This window comes from Aptenodytes patagonicus, chromosome 1, assembly GCF_965638725.1.
Source record: "Aptenodytes patagonicus chromosome 1, bAptPat1.pri.cur, whole genome shotgun sequence".
Classification (NCBI taxonomy): Eukaryota; Metazoa; Chordata; class Aves; order Sphenisciformes; family Spheniscidae; genus Aptenodytes; species Aptenodytes patagonicus.
Window position 1 is genome coordinate 71,285,346 of NC_134949.1, and position 21,419 is coordinate 71,306,764.

Sequence of the window (21,419 nt, forward strand, 5' to 3'; positions counted from 1 at the left end):
CGTACAACTGGCACTACCACTCAGCTCCCTGTGCCCATGCAGAGCTCATCTGTTTGGGGATGCTACAGTATAAAGCATTTTGCAACAGCTATTACAGACTGGTTCCCTATGTGGAACTGCTATTCCAGAATGAAATTAAAAAAAAAAAGGCGCACCATAATAATTGCTGTGATTTGCAAACATGCTGTATATTGCAGAAAAGCCCCTTGCCTCCACAGGACAGTTTCTCTGCATTAGTTGCCTTATGCCTCTAACAGCTGCGTATGTCCCATTGGAAGTCCACAGGCCGTGGGCACTTCTAGGGCAAGAAAATTGTTATTTTCTTCCATTTCCTAGTTTTTATCTGGGTATTTTCTGAATAACTCATGACTTGTAGATAGTTTGTTAGTGAATATTTGAAATGAGAGAGGTTTTTGTTGAACTTTAGAGTTCTGCAAAAAGTCTTTTTTTTTTACCCTTTTTAAAGAACTGTGGCTTTTAGATTTGTATTTCCAGTGTGATTGATCAGCTCTCATGAACTCAAAGTCCACTTTCCACAGACTTTCTCCAATAGTTTACACTGGGTTGTTTGATAGTTTCTTATGAGTAACTTCTCCTGGAATAAGGATCACAGCAGAGCAATGTAAGGGGAATAGGCACATCTAAGGGAAAGCTAACTGAAAGGATAAAGCCAGAATATTTTACTGTGTTTATGCGGGTGTAGTTGCAATGGCTGCATTTCAAACTTCCAGCTGTTTAAATTGCGCAGTGCTGTTATACGATGTCTGCAAATCATTGTAACGTTAGTATGCTGTTCAAAGTGCTGTACGTGACCTTGCATATCTGTACAGGCCTGTTTTATGGAAGGGTTTCTTACCTTTCATGAAGGTGAAAGGCACATTGGGATTAGCTTTTGGAGAGATGCATGGAATGTATCTGCCCCTAATCCTGTTAGCAAATGACAGGATCTGCACTCGTAATTCCTCTGCTGTCTCACTGAAAATGTCTCCTAATCACCTTGGCTGTTGACAGTAGATTTCTTAAACACCTGAGAAAGAGACAGATGCTTGTCCATGTTAAAAGTGAATAGCCATGAATTTCCCTTGAAACCAAATCCGCACCTGCACAGCATCCGTGAGTTGTGTGCATGGGGAATCGGTACTAGAAAACTTTGAGACATCTGATTTTCATTAATTTTTTTCCCCGTTCACCATATGTTGTAGCATTGAACGTATTTGTAATGCCGTATCCCCCCTAAAGTGGTTTATTTCAGTTACCATAAGGCTTCACAGTCTGCTCTGTTTTGGTGCTTGTTCTGCTCTTACATTTCAGATGCTTTCCAGTTTGCAGCATTTATTCAATATTTAGTCTGTTGCGGTATGTTAAGGCTGTGTCTTCCTCTTGCATATTTTGTGTCAGGAAGAGTGGATGAAAAAAAGATTATTCTATGATTATCTGAATGATTATCTGGTGAAATTATTTTTCCAGGCTCCCTGTGTGCAAATACATGCCTTGTATTTTGTTCCTGCAACACAGACTTTGCTGTATTTCTGAAAGCTCCAGCAGACATCTTCAGGGACCTGTCTGGCTCTGAGCAATAGTCATTTAGTTACAATCTCTAATCCCCTGGAAAATATAGAGGGGTTTTGACACTTCACAGAGCCCAGGCTAATGCTAACACCTATACTTTTTATGACTCGAGCAATAAAAACAGCGGGTTCTGACCGTTTGTAGGCATTTCAGATCACGTAACATTTCAGGCAAGGCCAAAGGAGTTACCAAGCAATGTGTAGTCTGGGTAGTCATGACCTGGTATCTTACAGTTTCCATTCTGTCAGTCATGGTGGATTTTGGCTTTCCAGGCCCTGGACAGCCGAGTGAACCTGGCCCAATCCTGGATGTTAACAGCAGAGCTGCATACCCAGTCCTGGTGCTTTTGCACCCACACAGATCTCTTTCCTTCTTCCCTGTCCTCTGGGTATTTCTCCATCAACCTTTCTCCATTCCCCATCTCGTGCCCTGTGGGGATGGAGGCTGCTCATCCATTGTTGCTCTCTGTCTCTCCCCTTCTCCAGCCCAAGGAGATGTCTTGTTTCAGGCTCCTTCCTACAGCCCAGTCCCTGTTTGATCCCTGCTTCCAACTTCCTCCTTCCTGCCCCACTGGTTCTCTGTCCCGGTCTTGTTCAAATCCATAACGAATTTCAGTCTTAAATCAGTGACTGATGTTACAGTTATGGAGCCATAGCTGTAGCCTATGTGCTGATCCATTCTAGGTGTGGCTGTATTTCAGTGATAGATGAAATAACTTCTTTCAAGATGGGTCCAGCACTATAGGTGAGTGTTGTCCCTGATATCAATCAACGTGATACCCGTGAACTTTCTTCCCTTCAGGATTCACCCATGGTAGAGTCCTGGCCCCTGGTTCCTCATTACACCCTGTAAAACCTGGCAGGCAAGTGAAGAAAAAGCATGAATGCAAAAGGGGATTCTGCTCATAGAGAAGATTTGTCATCTTAGAAAACCAAAGCTGTGTTTCATCTCAAATTTCACATCTTGTTTTGGCGGGGTGGATGCTGAGTGGGTATATGCTGGAAGTTGATTGTGAGTAGGTTGAGCACGGTGATGGAGGTTTAGAGAGTGTGTGACTGAGATTGGTTTGGATGTTAATGAATCCAGTGATTCTCTGAATTAACTTTTTTAGCATTTGTCCTTATATGATATTCAATGGAAGAAGTACAGGTTGAAACTAAAGAAGCTTCCTGTGTATGAGACCTATCCTCATGGTCCTGCACTTCCTTTTAATATACAGTCCTCTTAAAATGCAGCAGTCCTATTAATCTTTATGGAGGGAATGAAATGCAAGCATCAGTTTGTTAAGAGGCTCTCTATTTCCTAGTGTGCTGCATTAAACAAGCCTTCAAAGCAGGTAACCAGGGTGAAAGTAGAGAAGCAGATGAAATTGAAAAGCCAGAGGCTGGGTTTCCAGGTCAGCGATACATACATAATTTATAATAATTCAGTTTGTGCTTTCCTGAAATCGTAGCTTTATTCTTGTTTGCTAATTTGGGAGGATGCAGCATACTGTTTGGGAATAAAAAAATAACACCAGAAATAATCCATTTTTTCAGAAAGTTTAAACTTTTTTTCTTCAGAAAACATTACCGGCTGCAGTTATAGGGCTAAACTGGACAATGAGCAGAGAAGAGTGAAAGCCAATGCTCCTTCCATCCAGTCTCTATGCCTTTGTCTCTGTAGCAAAATCTTGCTAAAATATCCCTTGTTTCTGTCACTGCTGTAGCTGCACTAGGGTGGAGGCAGCCTGTATCCTGAGCACTATGTTCTGTAAATCTGATTTTAGCTCACCTAGCTGAGGTGAGCTTACAGTTGCAGGGCTTGTCTGGAAGTTCTGCTTTATGCCATTGCTGCCTTCAGAATTGAACTGTTAGAAACAAACACTGGGATGCTGTAAAAAGCCTGGCATAAAAAAAAATGTTGAAGTTGCTATTGCACCCTAATCCCAAGTGTAAGAAACCCAAAAGTGCAATTCAGCTGGAAAGTACTTATATCAGTCTAACAAATAAGCTGAATCTATTGTATTTTACCCCATCTTTATTCATTAGCTTACCCCTCTCAAAGTGTATCCTCCAGGTACAGGACTAAGACCTGTTAGTCTGTCTAACTAACCTGTTCTGCTTAATCTGCAACTTTGATTGAGTTGCATTTTGGGAGTCCAAGCTGGAGGAGCTACAGCTTTGTTCAATAATAGCACTCTCTTGCATTTAAAGGGAGGTGGTTACATCAGAAAACTTGGCAAAACCAGACCATTGCTATAGGTATAGGGAAACTGAACAATAGTAATTGGGAATCCTCTTGAAATGGATTATAACTATTGTGCTTGAATAAAAGAAAAAACTCCACTTCCTAATGACAACAAAATTTCCACTCCAGCCTCCGGTGGAAAAAATATATTGCATGTGATGTGAGTTTTTTATTTTTAGATAGAAAGAAGAACTGTTTCTAATATTCATTTCTGAGAATATATATATATTTTATATATGTATGCATATAAAAAATATATATAGAAAAATTGCTGTTGGGCCATGAGAAATGGTCTTATGCTCTTGTTCAGGTTCTTCCCCATAAGGCTGCAGAGTTCCTTGTGTGCTTTTGCTCCAGCTTCCGCACAGTCTGCCTGATGGGGCATCCATCCCTGCCTACACCTACCTCAGGGTCATAGTTTAATGACATGACTATGTAGGATGAGAAAATGGCCCAATAACAAAAATCGTCCTCGTGCCTGCCTTCCCTCCCTTGCCTTCATTTAATGATCTCTGATAGATATCACAGATGATGACATGAATTTTGTATGAATTAAAAAGACGTTTGGAGGAAATACAGAACTTTGTAGTTTAAGCGTGACACATTAGAGACATCAGTTTGCCTAAAGGTGCCTGTAAGAAAATGTAGGTTTCATTCCTCAAATCTTTTGCATATTTTCTGGAAAGACCACAGTTCTCAATATGCAGGGGAACTTTTTTAAGTTACAAATGCTCATGTCTGTCTTAATTTTTAATTCCTTCTGTCTTGAGTAAATCTCTCAGTCATGTCAATTGGAGTTTTATTTGCAATGAAATACAAAAGAGGAGGAGTTAGATCTTTATATACATTCAGTAAGCTAGCAATTTGAGGTATGAAAGTGTCTTGAAAGCCATATTGAATACTGGGGCCCTAAAACCACAAGAAAGAAAATTTATGATTTGGCTTTGTAGCAATTGTGGATTGTATATTCTGGGGGGAATCCTGTAAGTCCTTACTTATGCCTCAGCTAGGCAAAATGCCCGTTATTCTCAAGTCTCATGCCTGAAATATTACTGGTTAAGGCTGTGGCATAAATTATTTTGGATTTTATATGCAATAAAGCACTAGAAAATGGAGGCGGTGGCAGCAAGCAGAAAGCAATTTGCTGCAGAGTCAACAAATACCACATCAACCACAGTGGTATGCACAGCAATTGGGTTTTGCTCCCACTTTAAGTTTGAAAAAGTAAGCTTGTTTTGTACACTTTTTTGCATGTTTGTCATCTGCCAGGGAAACAGATTTCTGGGTGAATTCCACTAAGCTTCAGGGAAAGCAGTAAAAAAGTAATAGTTATCAGCTAGAAGGCACTTGGCCAATTATTGTTTTCTACCCAGTTACTTTTTTTTTTTCCTTTTCATGTGAAACTTCTAAATTAAAACAAGTTAAATATACCGCACTGCTCACTGACAGGTCAATGTCAAGTCTATTGTGGATGAAGTAAAACTGCAGAGCACTACAGACTTCACATATTGAGAGAATTACATGCTTTTCTCTGGGCCATTTCCAACAAGCGCTTTTATCTAAATATAATATATGTCGGAGGCAAATTTGACATTGTTTCAGTAGCTGAAGGTTTTTACCCTTCATGTTAGCGGCCCTGCGTGCGATTTATGCTGAGGTACTCAGAGGCGATTTACCAGAGTTATTTGAATGTGGTTGGAGAATCTGCTTGCATTTCATATTATGAAACAGATCATCAGTTTTCAGCCATGAGGAAAAAAAAAATAGGTGCGTGCATGAGTCATTCTGCCTTTGTGCAGAATGATGCAGTGATGTTACAGACTGGCTCTAACTATGAGGCCCAGGTTTTAGGGCTTGAATCTAAAACCAAAGCAACAGTGTTGTTATGAGCAGAAAACTGCAAGAAATGAGGAAATCCTGGGCATCTATGCAACAAAACCTTACATTTTCAATAGAAACCAGTAATTTGGGAAGCCAGGATCTGTCCTAGAGGCTTCAGTGCCATCTCCAGCAATGAAATAAAATCTTTGGCTACTTTTGGCATGAATTACTTGGTAGTCACCAAGTATTTTTGTTGTCAGTATGGAGTCATTTTCCCTTGTGGTTATTGGCTTGCATATCCCTTTTTATACTTCATTCTTCCATGTGGATTGCTTGCACCTCAGTTTTTGAGAATCAAACTGTTAAAGGGATGAGTGTATCTACTCTTTCCTTACCTGTGAAAAAACCTAAATGTCAAAAACATCAAAAGGAAAGAAACCATAAAGAACAGCGTACACAAGCTGGACCTCTCAGAAGACCTTTTCTTTCCCATACTTAACTGTTCTGTCATGCAAACAAAATAACAATCTCACAGCCAGATCCTTAACCAATGTAAATAATCTAAAGATTTTGCTCAGCTGAAACAAAAAATTAGTTGTTAAAATGCACATTGTTTTATCTTTTAGGTATTTTAGATCGAGGTTTAAAGTAGGAGAAAAGCTTCTAAAGGTATGGTAGGAAATCAAGGATGCCAGATCTGACAGAAAGACCGTTCTTCTGCTAACCCATTGAATAAGTGGTTACCCAGCAGAAAAATAATAATGCTTGAACTCTTTGGAGCTATGAAAAATAAGAAAGGATATTAGAAACACACAGTATGAAAATGATGTAAATGAGAAGGGAATACATTGAAAGGTATGTCAGCCTCCTTATTTTTCCCAGAGAACTATGTGGATATCTGGGTAATTTGCCCGCTCAGGTGTATAGGCTGTGTAGCTCCGGAGAATGTGTGGGTGAAAAGAGTAAAAATATTTGTGAGATAGAGATAAATTATGCGCAAAATGAGAAGGCATGTACCTTCTGTAGATGGAAGACTGCAGTGTTTAAGTCCAGCAGGTGCCACCGTATAATCTAGTCTAACTTTCCATACCTAAGAGATAATGGAATTTTACCAAGTTGTGTCTATAATGAGCCCAAGAATTGGTATTTTACTGTAGTATGTCTTCCAAAAAGCATCCATCTTAATGTGGAGATGCAAGAGATGGATGTTCCATCATTTATTGTATATTTAATCACCCTCACTGTTAAAAACATGTGCTTTATTTCCAATTTTAATTTGTCTGGGTTTAATTTCCAGCCATTGGTTAATTTTATCCACTTGTCTCTCCTACATTCAATGTGAAAAAAAATGGTGCATGTCAAATTGAGAAATATGTGAAAAATATGGGTGTTAAAAACAGCATTCATGCACAACATTGGACTGAGAACAGTGGTGGCATGTCTGTATGTCTCCAGCATAATCCCCTGTTTTCACTCACTACATCTTTTTGAAACATGAGCATTTTGGATTGAAATTCTGCTTGTTCCCTCATAAAAATGAATCTTCTTGAGCAGGTCTGAGCAGAATTCTGGCAGCTCTCATTGAATTATGGAGGAATGATTAGAAGAAACAGTTTTCCCCACAACTGCCCCCCACCATTCACCACATTTTTAGATAGGACTTGAACGAAATACAGCTGACATTTGACATGCAAAGCTTGACAAAGGCATAATCCTCTGGAAGCATGTGCATTTGTTATGTTTTCTAGAGGTGAAGATTGATCAGTTGTTTATATCCACGTTTTGAAGCGTGCCTATCATAACACAAATTAAATGAACAATACAAAAATTAAAACCATATGCAATCATAAATAAAAGGGGACCGAATATCAACAGTGATACAAAGAGCACTCCCCAGTGGGTATTACAACAGAGTCCATCCTCACCCCACCCATCCTTTCAGGAAGAGCCTGGGTAAATAGAAAGGCTTTCTAAGAGCGCAGAAGGCCAACGAATGCAGCTTATATAGACCGAGTCTGGCAGTGAAATTTGTCATCAAGGACGTTTTACTAACGTCCTCTGTCTGCCATCAATTTGGAGATATACAAGTCAACAGATGCCACTTCAACTGCTGTGGTGTTAGATAATGAAGGGTGAAGGTCTTAGAAGCAGGTTAGATTGCAAGTGGAGGTGCAGCAGTTTGATACAGGATGAATGATCTCATTTCCTGGGGTGGACCACAGAGAAAATCGATCTGTAATAGATGTAAAGGCTTCTAGATAATAAAGTTGTGTGGGAAAGACCTTGCTGAATAGGTACAATTGCATCTAATTGAGGTACGTGTTGGGAGGGCAGTGCTATGAATGCAAGGTGTTTTTGCAGGCAGGAGAAAGGGAAGACACGCTGGCATTTGAATGAATCATGGGGGAAAGAAAAGGCAGATCTGGGCTGCCTGTTTAAGTTAAAAATCTAGTCTTAAAGGCTTTTGTTCTGTTTGGAAATTTTTCACGTATTTCTGATACCTTTGCAGTGGAGCCAAAGCTCAGACCCACAGCTCTTCTTTCTCCCTGCCTCCTCTAGAATGGAGTAGTGTGATCCACCTTAAATTAGGCATTGGGTTTTTTCTACCTCTATGAAAAATGAAAAATAATTTAGATTCATCAGGTTTAGCTTACGACTCACTGAGGGCAGGTAGTGCTACTAATTATTAAGTTCCTCTTTAATCAGAATACACACTGTTTAGAACAGGGACCAGACCTTCCCCTATCTTTATAAAATGCCTACTGTAGCAAGCCCCTGAGCTTGATCACGAAATTTCAGTGCTGTCATAATTCAAACAATAAATAATAATATAGTAGTACTGGGCAAGAAACGCTAAAATCAAAGTGCCTCAGATAATGTTTGAACTGATTTGCGGTTTCAAGTGGAAACCAGTTGAAGCTGGGTTGTATGAAATGGTTTCAGCCCCATAATCATCCTAGCTATTGCCAAGTTTCTTACTGGGTAATAACTTGATTTCAATCCAGTGCTTGACATAAAATAGCGAGGGTGCTGAATCTCTCTGAAGAAGTTCTGAGGCAGATGGCCTCATTGCCTATATTCCCAATCCAGCAGAGTTATTTTCCGCTCTAGGCTGTAGAGTCCCCCCATTCAGTCTGAGGACAAGATTTTAGACTTACTTAAATAATCAGGAGATTTGTTGTTGACTTCAGCAGGTTTGGGATTTCAGTCCTGGAGATATAAATCTGTCCTACCCACTCAACAGGGCAGAATGTCTGTTTTTACTTGTTATCCCTACCTAGCGTGGTGGGAAATGTCCTCTCACATAGATGAGATGCTCAGTCTCTTGTACTTGAGTTGTGCTGCGTGGGAAGTATGATAGACTCAGCACTAATGCTTTACTAGAACAACTTACCAATAACACACAGAGATTACACTGCTTTTTCTCATTTCAGAAACACAGAGAAGGTAACAGGAGAAGCAGCCAACACTCTGCTATTTTTTTTTTCTTTCTTTTAGTTGACATTTAGACCAAGAGTGTGTTATCTTTGGTAACAAGGTGTAGGATGGTTTCCAAGTCATCATCTTTTCATCTGAATATTTAATAAGAGGTGTCATGTATCAGAAGGCTTGGCATACCTCTTCGAGATCATGCTGTGCCGTGCTCTCATTGCCTGAGATAGCTGGAACAGCTAACTGTAGAAAGAGACTTGCCTGCAAAGACTTTGAACAGTTACGCACAAGGTGACAAATGGATATAAGGTTAGTTTAATTTAGTTGTGGGGTATGTATGCATGCTGGGCAGCAAGGCTGTTCTCCAAAGGTGGAGAAACAACACAGGCCAGCGTGGATCATAAGATTTCCATCTGTCTGATATACAGAGCTGAAATCTTGGAGTCATACTTATTATTATTTGTTTACTCTTGGTCTAAAGAATTTCAAAAGATGTAGGCAAGTGGAAGATAAGCTCTGAAGAGCTCCCAGATTGATTTTACTTTTGGTGGGTAGTTACAGAGAGCTGTAACAGCGGGAGAGAGAGCACCACACCCAGTGGAGGGTGCATGAATTCATGTGTCTGCCTGTGGTTTACTTTCTATGTGAAATTTGTTTGACACCCTAGGCATCAGAGGAGGAGGAGGAGGCTACTTAGATAACTAAGGAAAAGAGAATGATGTGCTAGCTGAGTTACGGTGAACGAACTCAGTGCGTGAAGATTGAGAGAATGGTGAGATGACCACTGTAGTCAGAAAAGCATATTTTGCATGGGCAGAAATGGCATTTGTCTAACTTGCACCATCTTTCCTGTGACTGAATTTCTCATGGAAAGTCAATGGCAGTTAGGGTGACTATGTCAGATCGTTTCATAAATGATCCTGCTGTCAGTTTGCTTACAGCATGGTCATTAGCCCATTAATTAACATAGCCAACCTGAACCTGCATTTTCAGCCTACTCTACTGTCAGTCTGTGGTGGCTACTCAGGTCCACTCCAGCCAACCTTGTATTTCCGAGGCAAGCAAAACAGCCTGTAGTACAATCTGGGAAGTAGTGTTAACATAACTATAAAGAAAATACAATACAGATCTATAAAATACTGCTATTAGTTGTTGATATGACTATCTCCAGATTACTGGGGATGTTTCACGCATCTGTGCTGGTGAACAGAATTGAATACTTAAGGTGGTCCTTATGGGTGGAGCCCCTACCTGGTGTACTTGCTTGCTGTAGGAAACGGCTGTGATATGCAGTGAGGTGGTGGATATACTTAAAAGGATATTGAGAGAGATTGTCAGCTTTCTTAACAGATGATCTATGTGATAAGTGTCCAAGGACAGGAAATACATATCTGTTTTCATTTGACTTATTTAATGGGTACCACTTGGTGGGAGTTTTTTGCTTAAGGTATTTTTTTTCTTTCTTTCCTTTTTTTTTTTTTTTTTTTAGTTTTCTGAGCAACTGGTGGTTTTAAAAAGGCATTTTAAAGAGGCTTTTAAAACCTGTCGTTCTCCTTGCTGTGTAGGAGTGTTCTGTGTGGGTACAGAGAGTAGGATAAACTACTTCATCCTCCTGTGGTCTCACTGGAAAGACAAATCCTGAGCCATAGGCACTGGGAATCGACTCAGTCATGGCCGTTATCCAGCTGCCACAGGCTAAGAGCAGCATGTCCTCTACTGTGCCCTTACATTTGGAGTTCAGAGCTAAAAAGATCATAGGCTTCTTGCAGCCAGAACATCTTACTAACAAGTGGGCTTTCTGTGGTCAGTTTGCTAATGCAGTTTTATTCCAGAGAGAGTCTCTTTCTTCTGCAAATTAAAGACCCCATTGGTTTATTATTGTATTTATATGCTTTCTGGTCTAGACCTAAATGAAATGTTGATCCCCCTTTAAATTGCTTACAAATGACAGGAATTGTTTTTCCTCGCCTTCCCTACATCACCTCTAGTGTTTTTAATTCCTCTCCTTCCTTTCTTCCTCTTCCCCCTACTGTGATTCTTCATGGCCATGCTGCTCATGGTTTTCACCCTCTTTGAGAGGAGCTGTTTCTACAAAGAAAAGGATGCAAGCTCTTGAAGTGGAGCATGAAATTAGCAAATCGAATCCTTCATGCACTGAGGCCAAGAAAAGTTGCATGGGATGAAAATGCTGTTCCAGGTCTGGCAAGTGGCTCAGCCATGTTGGGTTTTTAACTTCCATTTTTAATTTTTAAAGGAAAATTGGGATAATTCGATCTCTGTTGAACCTATACTTTCACCCTTCTTTCAGAAAAGGAGAAAAGCAGTACCAGAACAAGACAATGGGAGAGGCTGGGACCCAAAGAGTTCAATTCATGACTAAAATAAAAATGTTTTAGTTGCTTTTAATGTTAAAATATTCCTTGAAACACAAGTTTAACTGCTTTTTTTTTACTCTGTGCAGAGCTCTTTTTTTCTCTGTGTGCATTGCTGTACAGCTATCTTAAATGGGTGACTACATAAGGAAGGGTTACTTAACCATCATGTATCAGACCATTGCTGGAAGCAAAGTAAATGAATGTTGTGACCGGATCTGGCACGTTAGCTTCCTATTTCACTTTCCCTGCACAAAAAGATAAGAGGAATGCAGGCCTTTCCCTTTATCTCACACAGTAATAATGTACCTCAGCAAAGATTTGAATGGGCTGCAGGATTATTAGGATTGTAATGTCTTGCTTTCCTTTTCAAGTAGGATGAAACTAAATGTAATCATCTGTTGGGTTAGATGAACACAATGGGTTCTCAGCTGTAGGCTTTCATCACAGTGGTGATCTTGTATGATTTGGCCTGGCAGGGCTCCGGGCTCACAAAAATTTTGTAGGTGTCAGATGTTTGGCACTCAGAACCAAGCACTGAGAGCCCTTGTCATACTTGTGTCTCCCTGCTTTCTCGTCTTCCAGTTTTAGAATACTGTCACCATTTTAAGCATGTTATATTTAGAGGAGGCTAATGGAAAGCTGCTTGGCTACGTCCAGTTTCAGTTACATGGGCTTGAGTGATAGTCTGCTCAAATGCTGTTGTGTGCATTCTGGCAGGATCATGGTGCAGTCTAGCAGAATTTTGCTCAGCTACGGAGCTGGGCTTTTATGGTCTTGGTATTTTCTAGGAGCAAAGTGACAGTGTGGTGTGGCTGCTACCTTCACTATGACTATTTTGTCAAGTTTGTTTCTGAAAAAGAAAACAAAACCAGGCTTTGAAACTATGGATCTCAACTTGACAGCTTATTTTCTAAACAGCATATGGAACAGCCACTGCAGCCATGCTTGCTGTGCTCTGATCAGCTGCTTTTTATAATTTTTCAGTCACAGTGTCCTATATGCTACAGCCCCTTTTTTTCCATGTCCCTAATGCTCTGTTGCAGGCTGTCCTACCAGAGAAACGATGATGATGAGGAAGAAGCTGCCAGAGAACGTCGCCGACGGGCTAGACAGGAGAGGCTGCGGCAAAAAGAAGAAGGAGATCTATTGGGAGAAGTAACAGAGAAATCAGAAGTTAATGCCCAAAACAGGTAAATGTCTGATGGTGTTTACTGACAAGTCAACAGTAATTTTTGTTCAGAATAGAGAAGTATCTTGAAGAGCTTTGTTTTGCTACTTAAATATTAAGCACCAGGTTTGGCCATCCTTGCGCTGAAGAGGACCTAACACTGTGAGGAGCGCCACTGGCTGTGTCTACACAGTGGGGTGGGAGCATCACTGAAGCTGGGCTTGAGGCCATGCTCATAACCCGTTCCCAGGGTGTCCTCAGGGCTGTCTATGGAGTAACTCAGCTGGGGCTCATGGAAGGAAATACTTCTGATGCATCTTGCTGTCAGATTCCCTCAGGCATGACTGCCTCTGTGCGTCACAAACCCCCACATCTTTTGTCCTGCTTGGTGTCATGGTGTCATGGGGCCAAGGCACATGGGATTGGTGGGCACTCAGGCCTTAAGTTGTAGCTGAAACATGCCTGCAAGGTGCTGTGTGAGTGCTAGACCTCAGCCCTCATCTGGCATTGTCAGGGTCATACAGCTATAAACAGCAGAAAAGCTTATGGAGTAAGGCGCCGCTTGTCACAAACTGAGTGGGCAGAGCTGGCCTTCCAGTCTGTCCATCATTTATTCAGTTTCACGTAGTCACAAATAATATATCCAGATTTCCAGTAGCCATAACACAATTGATAGAAGAGACCAGAAATAAACATTGTGATATCAAGCTAATAGATACTGAGCACAAGCAGCATTCTATAAAAGAAAAGGAGAATGGATATAGATAGGAAAACAGCAACATTTCTGATTGTAGATTATAATCTTTTTCCACAATAGAAGGGGAAAAAAGCTAGAAAGAGGAAGAGACCTGCACACAGGAGGACTAAACAGCTGAATTTTGAAGGAGTCAAAAAACCTCCAGGGACTGAGAACGAGATCCAGTCCTGATACCTACAGGTGTCTTAAATTAGGTGCTCTGCTCACTTCATTTTCTAACAGATTATTGTCCCTGTACAGACAATCACAACCTCGCTGCGCCCTTAATTGCCAGGCTTTCCCATTATGGACTGTATCTGTGGATGTTGCTGCTGAACAGGAGTAGCTTCTTGTTGCTAGAGAAGTTCACTGAAGTCAGAAAGTATCTTGCTTGTGTAGCATCTTCAAAAATTTTGCCTGGTGGGAAGACTGTGCATAAGACACGTACGCCTCAGGCCAAGCTGAAGGGGGCCTTAAAGCAAGCTAAGGTCTTCCAAGTATTCTGCTGCAGGGCACAGAGGGGGAAGATGAATTTTTCAGGGCTGTTCATGTTTCAGCTGCTCCAAGCGTCAGGGGCTGTTCCAGTGCCTACTGAGGTCAGTAAGACTCCCGGCGACTTCAGCGGCTGTTGGAGCTCGCCTAGAAGGGAACCTTTCCAGGCTCTGACATTGTGAAACACTGCATTCCTATACATGTAGAAATACCAGAATTAATCCCTGGAACCATTTTGCTAAATTTTGAAGTATGCACCTGTTGTGTTTTCAAACCATGGAATGATGTTACAGCAAGCTTTTTTTTCTAGAAACAGCTAAGCACATATATTGTTAGAAAGTTGTTTTTTTTTTTTTTTTTTTTTAATGCAAAATTGTCACTTTTATGTAGTGTGGCAGAAGAGGAAACCAAGCGTACTACAACCACAGGGGGAACAGATGACGAAGCTGCATTGTTGGAGAGACTAGCAAGACGGGAGGAGAGACGCCAAAAACGTCTACAGGAAGCCCTGGAACGTCAAAAGGAATTTGACCCCACGATCACAGATGGGAGCTTGTCACTGCCCAGCAGGAGAGAAGTAAACAATGTGGAAGAAAACGAGACCATGGGGAAAGAGGAAAAGGCTGAAACACGCCGAGGATGTTATGAGATTGAGGAAACGGAAATGGTTACCAAATCATACCAAAGGAACAACTGGCGGCAAGATGGGGAAGAAGAGGAAAAAAAAGAAGAAAAAGACAAGGAGGAGGTACAGGAGGAGAAACCAAAGGAGGTCCTCTTAGAGGAAAATCAGGTAGATTTGACAGCAGAAAAATCCACAGATAAAGAAGAGGTAGTAGAAACAAAAAATCTAGCTATAAATGCAGAGGAACACAAAGCAGAGAATGATACAAATGCCGTGCCAGAAGGGGAGCAGAGTATAACTGATGTTGTAGATAAAGAGAAGCTTAGGGATGAGGAAAAGGCTGAAGAAGAAAGGAAGAAAGCAGAAGAAAGGGAGAAACTTGAGGCAGAAGAAAGGGAGAGGTTAAAAGCAGAGGAAGAAAAGGCAGCTGAGGAAAAACAGAAAGCAGAGGAGGAAAAGAGGGCAGCTGAGGAAAGAGAGAGGGCTGAGGCAGAAGAGGAGAAGAGGGCAGCTGAGGAAAGAGAGAGGGCTGAGGCAGAAGAGAAGAGGGCAGCTGAGGAAAGAGAGAGGGCTAAAGCAGAAGAGGAGAAGAGGGCAGCTGAGGAAAGAGCGAGGGCTAAGGCAGAAGAGGAGAAGGCGGCAGCTGAGGAAAGAGCGAGGGCTAAGGCAGAAGAGGAAAAGAGGGCAGCTGAAGAAAAGGCTAAGCTAGAAGCAGAGAAATTAAAGGAAAAACAAAAGATGGAAGAAAAGAAAATAGAAGATAAACAGGTAAAAGAGAAGAAAGTACAAGAGGAAAAACCTCAAGCAGCTTTCCTAAGAAAACAGGTACAGTAAACATTTTGCACCAAAATAAGACACCTGTGGTTTGTGAGAAATGTAATGCAAGAAAAAAAAAAGATTGAATTGGAATTTCCTCACAGATCTATTCCTGCATTGAAATGACTAATACTTGTGCTCTGTCCCTTGCGCTCTCATTTTTAAAATAAAGCTCCTTACTTCTGCTTACCAATAATGCAGTGCACAACTTGCCTGACCTCACTCCATCGTTCAAAGAAAACCTTGCATGTTCAGCCCTCCGCATGTTGTTTTGCTGCCTTTTTTTCTCAGCTGCTATAAACTGGCCTAATGCAGTAACACATGAGGTGGAGGCAGACACATCTTGGCACAAAATATATGAGCACCTGGTAAACTGTGTGAGGAACGTGTGTGTTAAATGCAATCACAAGAGAGGGCTTCTCTGCTGGGACATGTGAGCATGATGCCATGCAAGGGAGAAAGGCCCAGGTAGGGGAATGGGAGTATTTAGAGAGGGTGGAGGAAGCACAACTGCACACGGAAATGTGGGCACAGCAGCATATGATGGAGATGTGGCTGCACACGGGATTGGTACATGAACACAGTGTGGAGAAACAAAAGTGCAAACAGATGCAATGTTTTCATATTTTAAAAAAAACTATTAAAAACCCAAAAACAAAGGGGGAAGAAAAAGAGGTTAAAGTGGAAGCTAAAAAGGAAAAGTTACCAGAGGAGAAGCTCCGACCTACCTCCAAAAAAGATCAGGTAACTTGTATACCATTGATTTAGATGTTGTAGGGAAACTTGAGATAAGAAAATAAATAGGGGAGCTATAACTGAAAGTTGCTTGTTCAGCAAAGTACTTAAGCATGTGCTTCACTTCAAGAACGTGGGTAATCCTGCTGAAATAAATAGGGATGAAGCTACTTATGTGCTTAAAATGAAGTACATACTTAAGTATTTTGTTCTTTTGGGGCTTTAGAACCAAGTCCTGTTTGTCTTAGAACAAATATTTCAGGAAAATCAGTTCAGTCAATAACACAAGTATGGTTTGCACCCTAGGGATGAATTTTTCAGGACTGTATCAACTAATCATCCTTCCCTTGGTTTCCTCCCACTTTACTGTGAACTTTTTCCCTGTGACTGAGACCTACTCTTACAATAATAATAATAATCATCTAGGCCCTTTGGCCACTTGACTGCCTTAACTAATGATTTTCCCCCAAACTGCAATGCCCCATGATATAAACCGTGCATACCCAAGATTCTTCTTTTGTTTTAAAGAGAAAATCTACAAAATTTACTGCATTGCATTTCCACTGTAAACACAGGAGCTGGTGCCATGGTGTTTTACTGTATGGTAAGTAAATAAGATTTGGGGACCATTTACTCTTCAGGTTACAGCTGGACACAGGGAGCCACATTCAATGTTGTTTAGCAGCTGTGCTTTTGGTTCAGTGCAGCAGGTATCAAAATACCCACTGATTCTAATCGGACATGGAGACTGGTCAGGGCCTTGGAGGTTTGGATCTATTTGGGTTCAGCCAGGTCTGTGCGGCTTAAAGGGAACCACAGCACAGAGATCTAGTAACAGGCAGCTTGCTGCCTGTCCAGCTGCTTGGGAGCATTGAGGGTTGTAGAGAGTCCCATCCAGGGTCCTTAGTTTTTGGATTAATTCGGAACATGCTGTAGATGCTTAGCTCACCCTCAGAGAGTGATGAAGGCAAATCATGTCACAAGGTTTTACGTCCAGTTGCCTGGCTTGATCATCCAAGGTATCATATTTTGAGTAAGGTACACGTGAGATGGAAAAGGCAAATGAAGTGATGAAGATGGTTAGAAGAAAGGTTCCTAATGAACAGGGAGAGAGATTGGCAATACTAGAATAAGTTACTCTAGAAAGGGGAAGAGTTAAATGAGACCTAATGGAGATGCTTCAGAATAGTGCACTAGAAAAACTAAACAATCACTCTACTCTAAATTAACCCGATTCAAAAGCAGAGGAAAGAGCTGCACAAAAAATAAGGGATGGATTATATTAAGAGTTCTTATAAGACAGAATCGGCTTATAATATTCACTGTTGCACACAATCTTTGAATATTACAAGTAAATGTAAAAAGGAGGCTGTAACTGACCACAAATATTGATTCTGGGGGGGACTTGAGACACAATCATCCTGCTTGTGTTTATGTGGAGCTCAGTCAACTCTCACTGGAGCTCTTATCATGCTTTTAAACCATGGCCACAGGGCTAGATTATCTAGGAAATTGGTAAGACTTTTAAAGGTGACTTGCAATTTTAGTGCTTCCATTTTTGGATGCTCAAGCTGAGACAATTTAAGAGAGTCCCACTTTTAGTGCAATGCTGAATACCCATCCACTGAAAGGTAAATCTTTTGCATGTGTATCAAGCTGAGCATTCAAAGCGTTTTGCTCAGTTTTGAAAATCTCAGTTGTTGCTTCTTGGCTTGTGAAGAAAAATTGACAATCTCAGACTCCAAACCAAGCCAAGATCAGGCTCCCATCTCCACTCCTTCCCCCCCTTCAAGGACATACAAATTCATCGAGGCCTATTTCTGAACCATATATGTGGTTAAGAGGATGGCAGTATATCATGAACAAGATCCTGAAGGAATACAGTGTATCTACATAATTTTCCTTTTTAATTTTTTAATTTTGCAAGATTTTGCTTTTGCAGTTGTGCAACACAAGCACATGTCCTTTCTTAATGTGACCAAAATCTGGCCCTCAAAATTCAGATTTTGATCAAATTAGCAAGCAAAATCTGTCTCCTTTCCTGAACTGCCCCACAATTTTTGGTTCTCAAAAGTAGCCTGGAAAGTTCATAAGAACAAGGTTTCTCATGATGTGAGACTCCTGGTATTTCCTGCTTCCAGTTTGGCTAGACATGCCGCAACAGTTGCTTTTCTCATGGTATTTGGGTATGGTAGTTGGCTCTAAATGGAAGCCCTAGACCCAGATGTCTACAGCTTTTAAGTCACTGAGTAATTGATCCCAAATAAGGAATCAAATTTGCCAAATGGTCCCAACCTTAGTAACTGATTCACTGCAGTCTGAAGGTGTTCAAACTCTAGATTTAGAAATCCCAACTCTCAGATATTAGCATAACACCCTACAGGAAAGAAGCAGTGTAGAGAAAGATTAAAATATACCTACAGCTGAAAATTGGCTAAACATGCTTTTGGTCGTGTTCTATCTTGACTTGATGGTCAAGATTTGTGAGAGCATGTGAACTGTTTTCAGTTCAGGTAATACCACCTGTCTACTCCAACTGGAGTCAGTGTAGTCCTTTTTACTGAATTCAGCAGAAGCTGAATTAACCTGTAATTTAGGGAAGCACTGAGACAAGGGAAAGTACTTTTTCTGTTGCCTGCCTTTGGAATGGGACATAATGGTTTCTGCTTCTGTGCTAATCAATCTCTGTTTTGGCTTTAAAATTAGTAGGAGAAGGATTGGGCCCAAAAGCTGTGAAATGTTTCTGTAATATCTTGTTTTATCGTCTTTTTGAATAAAGAGGCCAAGCTGTATTAATGCTTTTCTCAAGTGCAAACACATTATCATAAATCCTACTGGCTTCTGAAATGCTATTTCCTAACATATTAATTTTTAAACTATATTGTTTTAATATTAGTTTTCTCAGCGATTTCAATTAAGATGTAAGAGATATGAACCTCCCCAGTGGACTTCAATACATCAGGCAGCTGGAAGTATTGGCTTTTTAATGAGACTTAGAAAGGTCTTGATGAAAATCTCAGCAAAGGAAATCCTATGCTCTCAAAATCCCAACACAGACATCCTGGCATGTGAAACCTTGCAACAATCAACATTGCCGGTTTCAGTATCACCCTGACTGGGACTGAAGGGTTAGGAGATTGCTAACAGGCAGCAGAGATTTTTGCTGTGATCATGATCACTAGCTACAATCTTGCCCAGATTTGGGAGCACCCAAAAGATGTTACTGTCTGATGGCATTCATTAGGCTCAATGAATAGCCCTGGTTGTCTCAGCCCAGCTCCTAGAAAACAGAAAACCATTCCTTGAGGCTGCTAGCAATAATGGCCTTGTTTGCTAGCAGTCACAGCATCATGGCCAAAGAATGCACGGTCACGGAAACTGAACTCCCCTCTTGTCCATCAGGGCACTTCTGCCAGGTCGTGGCTAAAGCCCGTTGGCAGGAGAGGGTGGGGAAAGTCTGCACTGCCGCTGCCTGCTTTCACGACAGAGCAAATGTCTCTGTGGGTTGCGTCCAACATCCCTCACCAGTGGCAAATTTGCTCAAGTAGTTTAACCACCCAGTACTCGCTTGTAGTGTGTGCCACCTTGACATTGTCCATCATATGAGTTTCTGTGAGCGAGCAAACTGGCCTCAGGTAAAGTCAGAGGTTGACTTTGGGACTTCACTCAGCAGTTTAATACAATGCCTCAGGAGGATCTTGACTTTGAAGACTCTGAACTCATCCTTTATTAGTAATATTGCATGTCCAGAAGTTGTTCTTTGATGAGGAAGGATAGAAATTTAATTTGATTGGGGGGGGGGCGGCGGAGGGTGTATTAGTTTTTTATTTCAAGGTGCAACTTGAACACCATAAAAGCAGTTGTGTTGCAGACAGGACTGTTATGGAAGTTCTTTTTCTTTCTAGTTAGCAAATGGGATGGCAACAGGCTTCCAAGGGACAAAAGTATTTTTTTCCTAAAGGTCTTCATATGAATTTTTCACAGAAGGTATTTCTTGCTTGCCAGCTAGAATCTTCCTCCAACATGGTAGAGCTGGGAAAAAAAAAAAAAAAGAAAATTTGAAGGCAAATGTTTCATCTGCTGCTGTTGAAAGTTTATTTAGGCTGGTAGTCTAACTAACTGAGTGAGAATAATTCTACCTGAGGATAAAGAACTTCAATTAGTCCATATCCTCCTCCTCCTATCAGCATCTAGTCATGACTCAGCATGCTGGGATCAGGCCATCTGTGGTATTGATAAATACTTCAAGCTCATAGCTCTGAAGGAATACTGGAGAGTGAAATCCATGTGCTAAATATACTTGATTGCTATTAAGAATTATAGGACAAAGCTTCGCAAGGATAGAAGGGATTTTTGCTCTAGTGTTCCTGGAGAGAACATTTGCTGCTTCATAGGATTAAATATTCATGTCTGATAACACTGTCCATGACTACCCTCTGGTAGGACTGTGCTTTTTGTCAGAGTAAGTTTTACTCTGATATAAAGATAATTTTGTGTTTTGGCCATTAGTCTTGCAATACTGAAGTATCCATCTGCTGTGACACTGGAAAGAGCGTGAACTTCATCAAGCAAACTTGAGAATTGGTGAAGGTTATGTGTTATTTTTATTGCTCCAATGCCCGAAACCTTGTACCAAGAATGTATCAACAAGCCTAGTCCCAAAGAATTTGCAACCCAGAATCTTAATAGGCAACAGGTGAATGATGCTGCAGTGGGACGGAAGAGGGTTGGGGTGCGTCAGTGGGGTGCAGTTGCAGAATGAAGCAAAGTGGTAGCATAGTCCCATGGCCGCAACAAAATTTCACAGAAGTCTGATAATGTTATTCAAGATGTTTTCATCTTGAATTTAGATCAGGACAGCAGAGTGGTGGTTGGTCACAGTTTAGAGCTTTACAAACTACTTCTGCCATAAAACACATAAACATTTTGAAGACAGTTGCTTAGTTAATCATCAATACCAAGAAATCTGTGTTCCTCCACTGTTATTTAGAATGCCTCATTGTGACTTCTTTTTTTTTGTTTGTTTTTGTTTTTTTTTTTTTGTTCTATGATTTACGGTATCTCCTGAGCAGGTAAAAGATGACAAGGATAAAGGAAAAGCACCCAAAGAGGAAATGAAAAGTATCTGGGATCGTAAGAAGGGAGTTCCTGAACAAAAGGCACAGAACGGAGAACGTGAAGTCACTGCCCCAAAACTTAAATCTACTGAGAATGCTTTTGGGTAAGTTCCAAGTGAGCATTGGGCTTGCTTATGTTATAGCAGAGCAGGGGGCCATTTCTGGGTCTCTCTTTAATAGCTTTGCAGCAGCTGAGTAGAAGACTTCGGTTGGCAATGTCGGCAGGGGCTCTAGCGTTCATTGGGTTGTAGGTATGAATTAAGGCTCTTGGACTATTTTCTTATGAACTGCCCCCACATTGTTG

General features: G+C 41.0%; 1 protein-coding gene across 8 annotated transcripts in view; it reads left to right on the top strand.

Moving 5' to 3' along the window:
• Window positions 1–21,419, top strand: part of CALD1 (caldesmon 1) — a 203,861-nt gene that overhangs the window by 158,607 nt on the left and 23,835 nt on the right. For 5 of the 8 annotated variants that reach the window (XM_076341925.1, XM_076341937.1, XM_076341956.1 and 2 more), the window contains 4 exons: window positions 12,470–12,616; window positions 14,213–15,272; window positions 15,924–16,007; window positions 21,071–21,219. In XM_076341925.1, the coding sequence (XP_076198040.1) occupies window positions 12,470–12,616; window positions 14,213–15,272; window positions 15,924–16,007; window positions 21,071–21,219 (1,440 nt within the window). Of the gene's footprint in view, window positions 1–9,268; window positions 9,361–12,469; window positions 12,617–14,212; window positions 15,273–15,923; window positions 16,008–21,070; window positions 21,220–21,419 lie in introns of those variants that run through there. The other 3 variants (XM_076341985.1, XM_076341994.1, XM_076341976.1) reach the window with 2 other exon arrangements.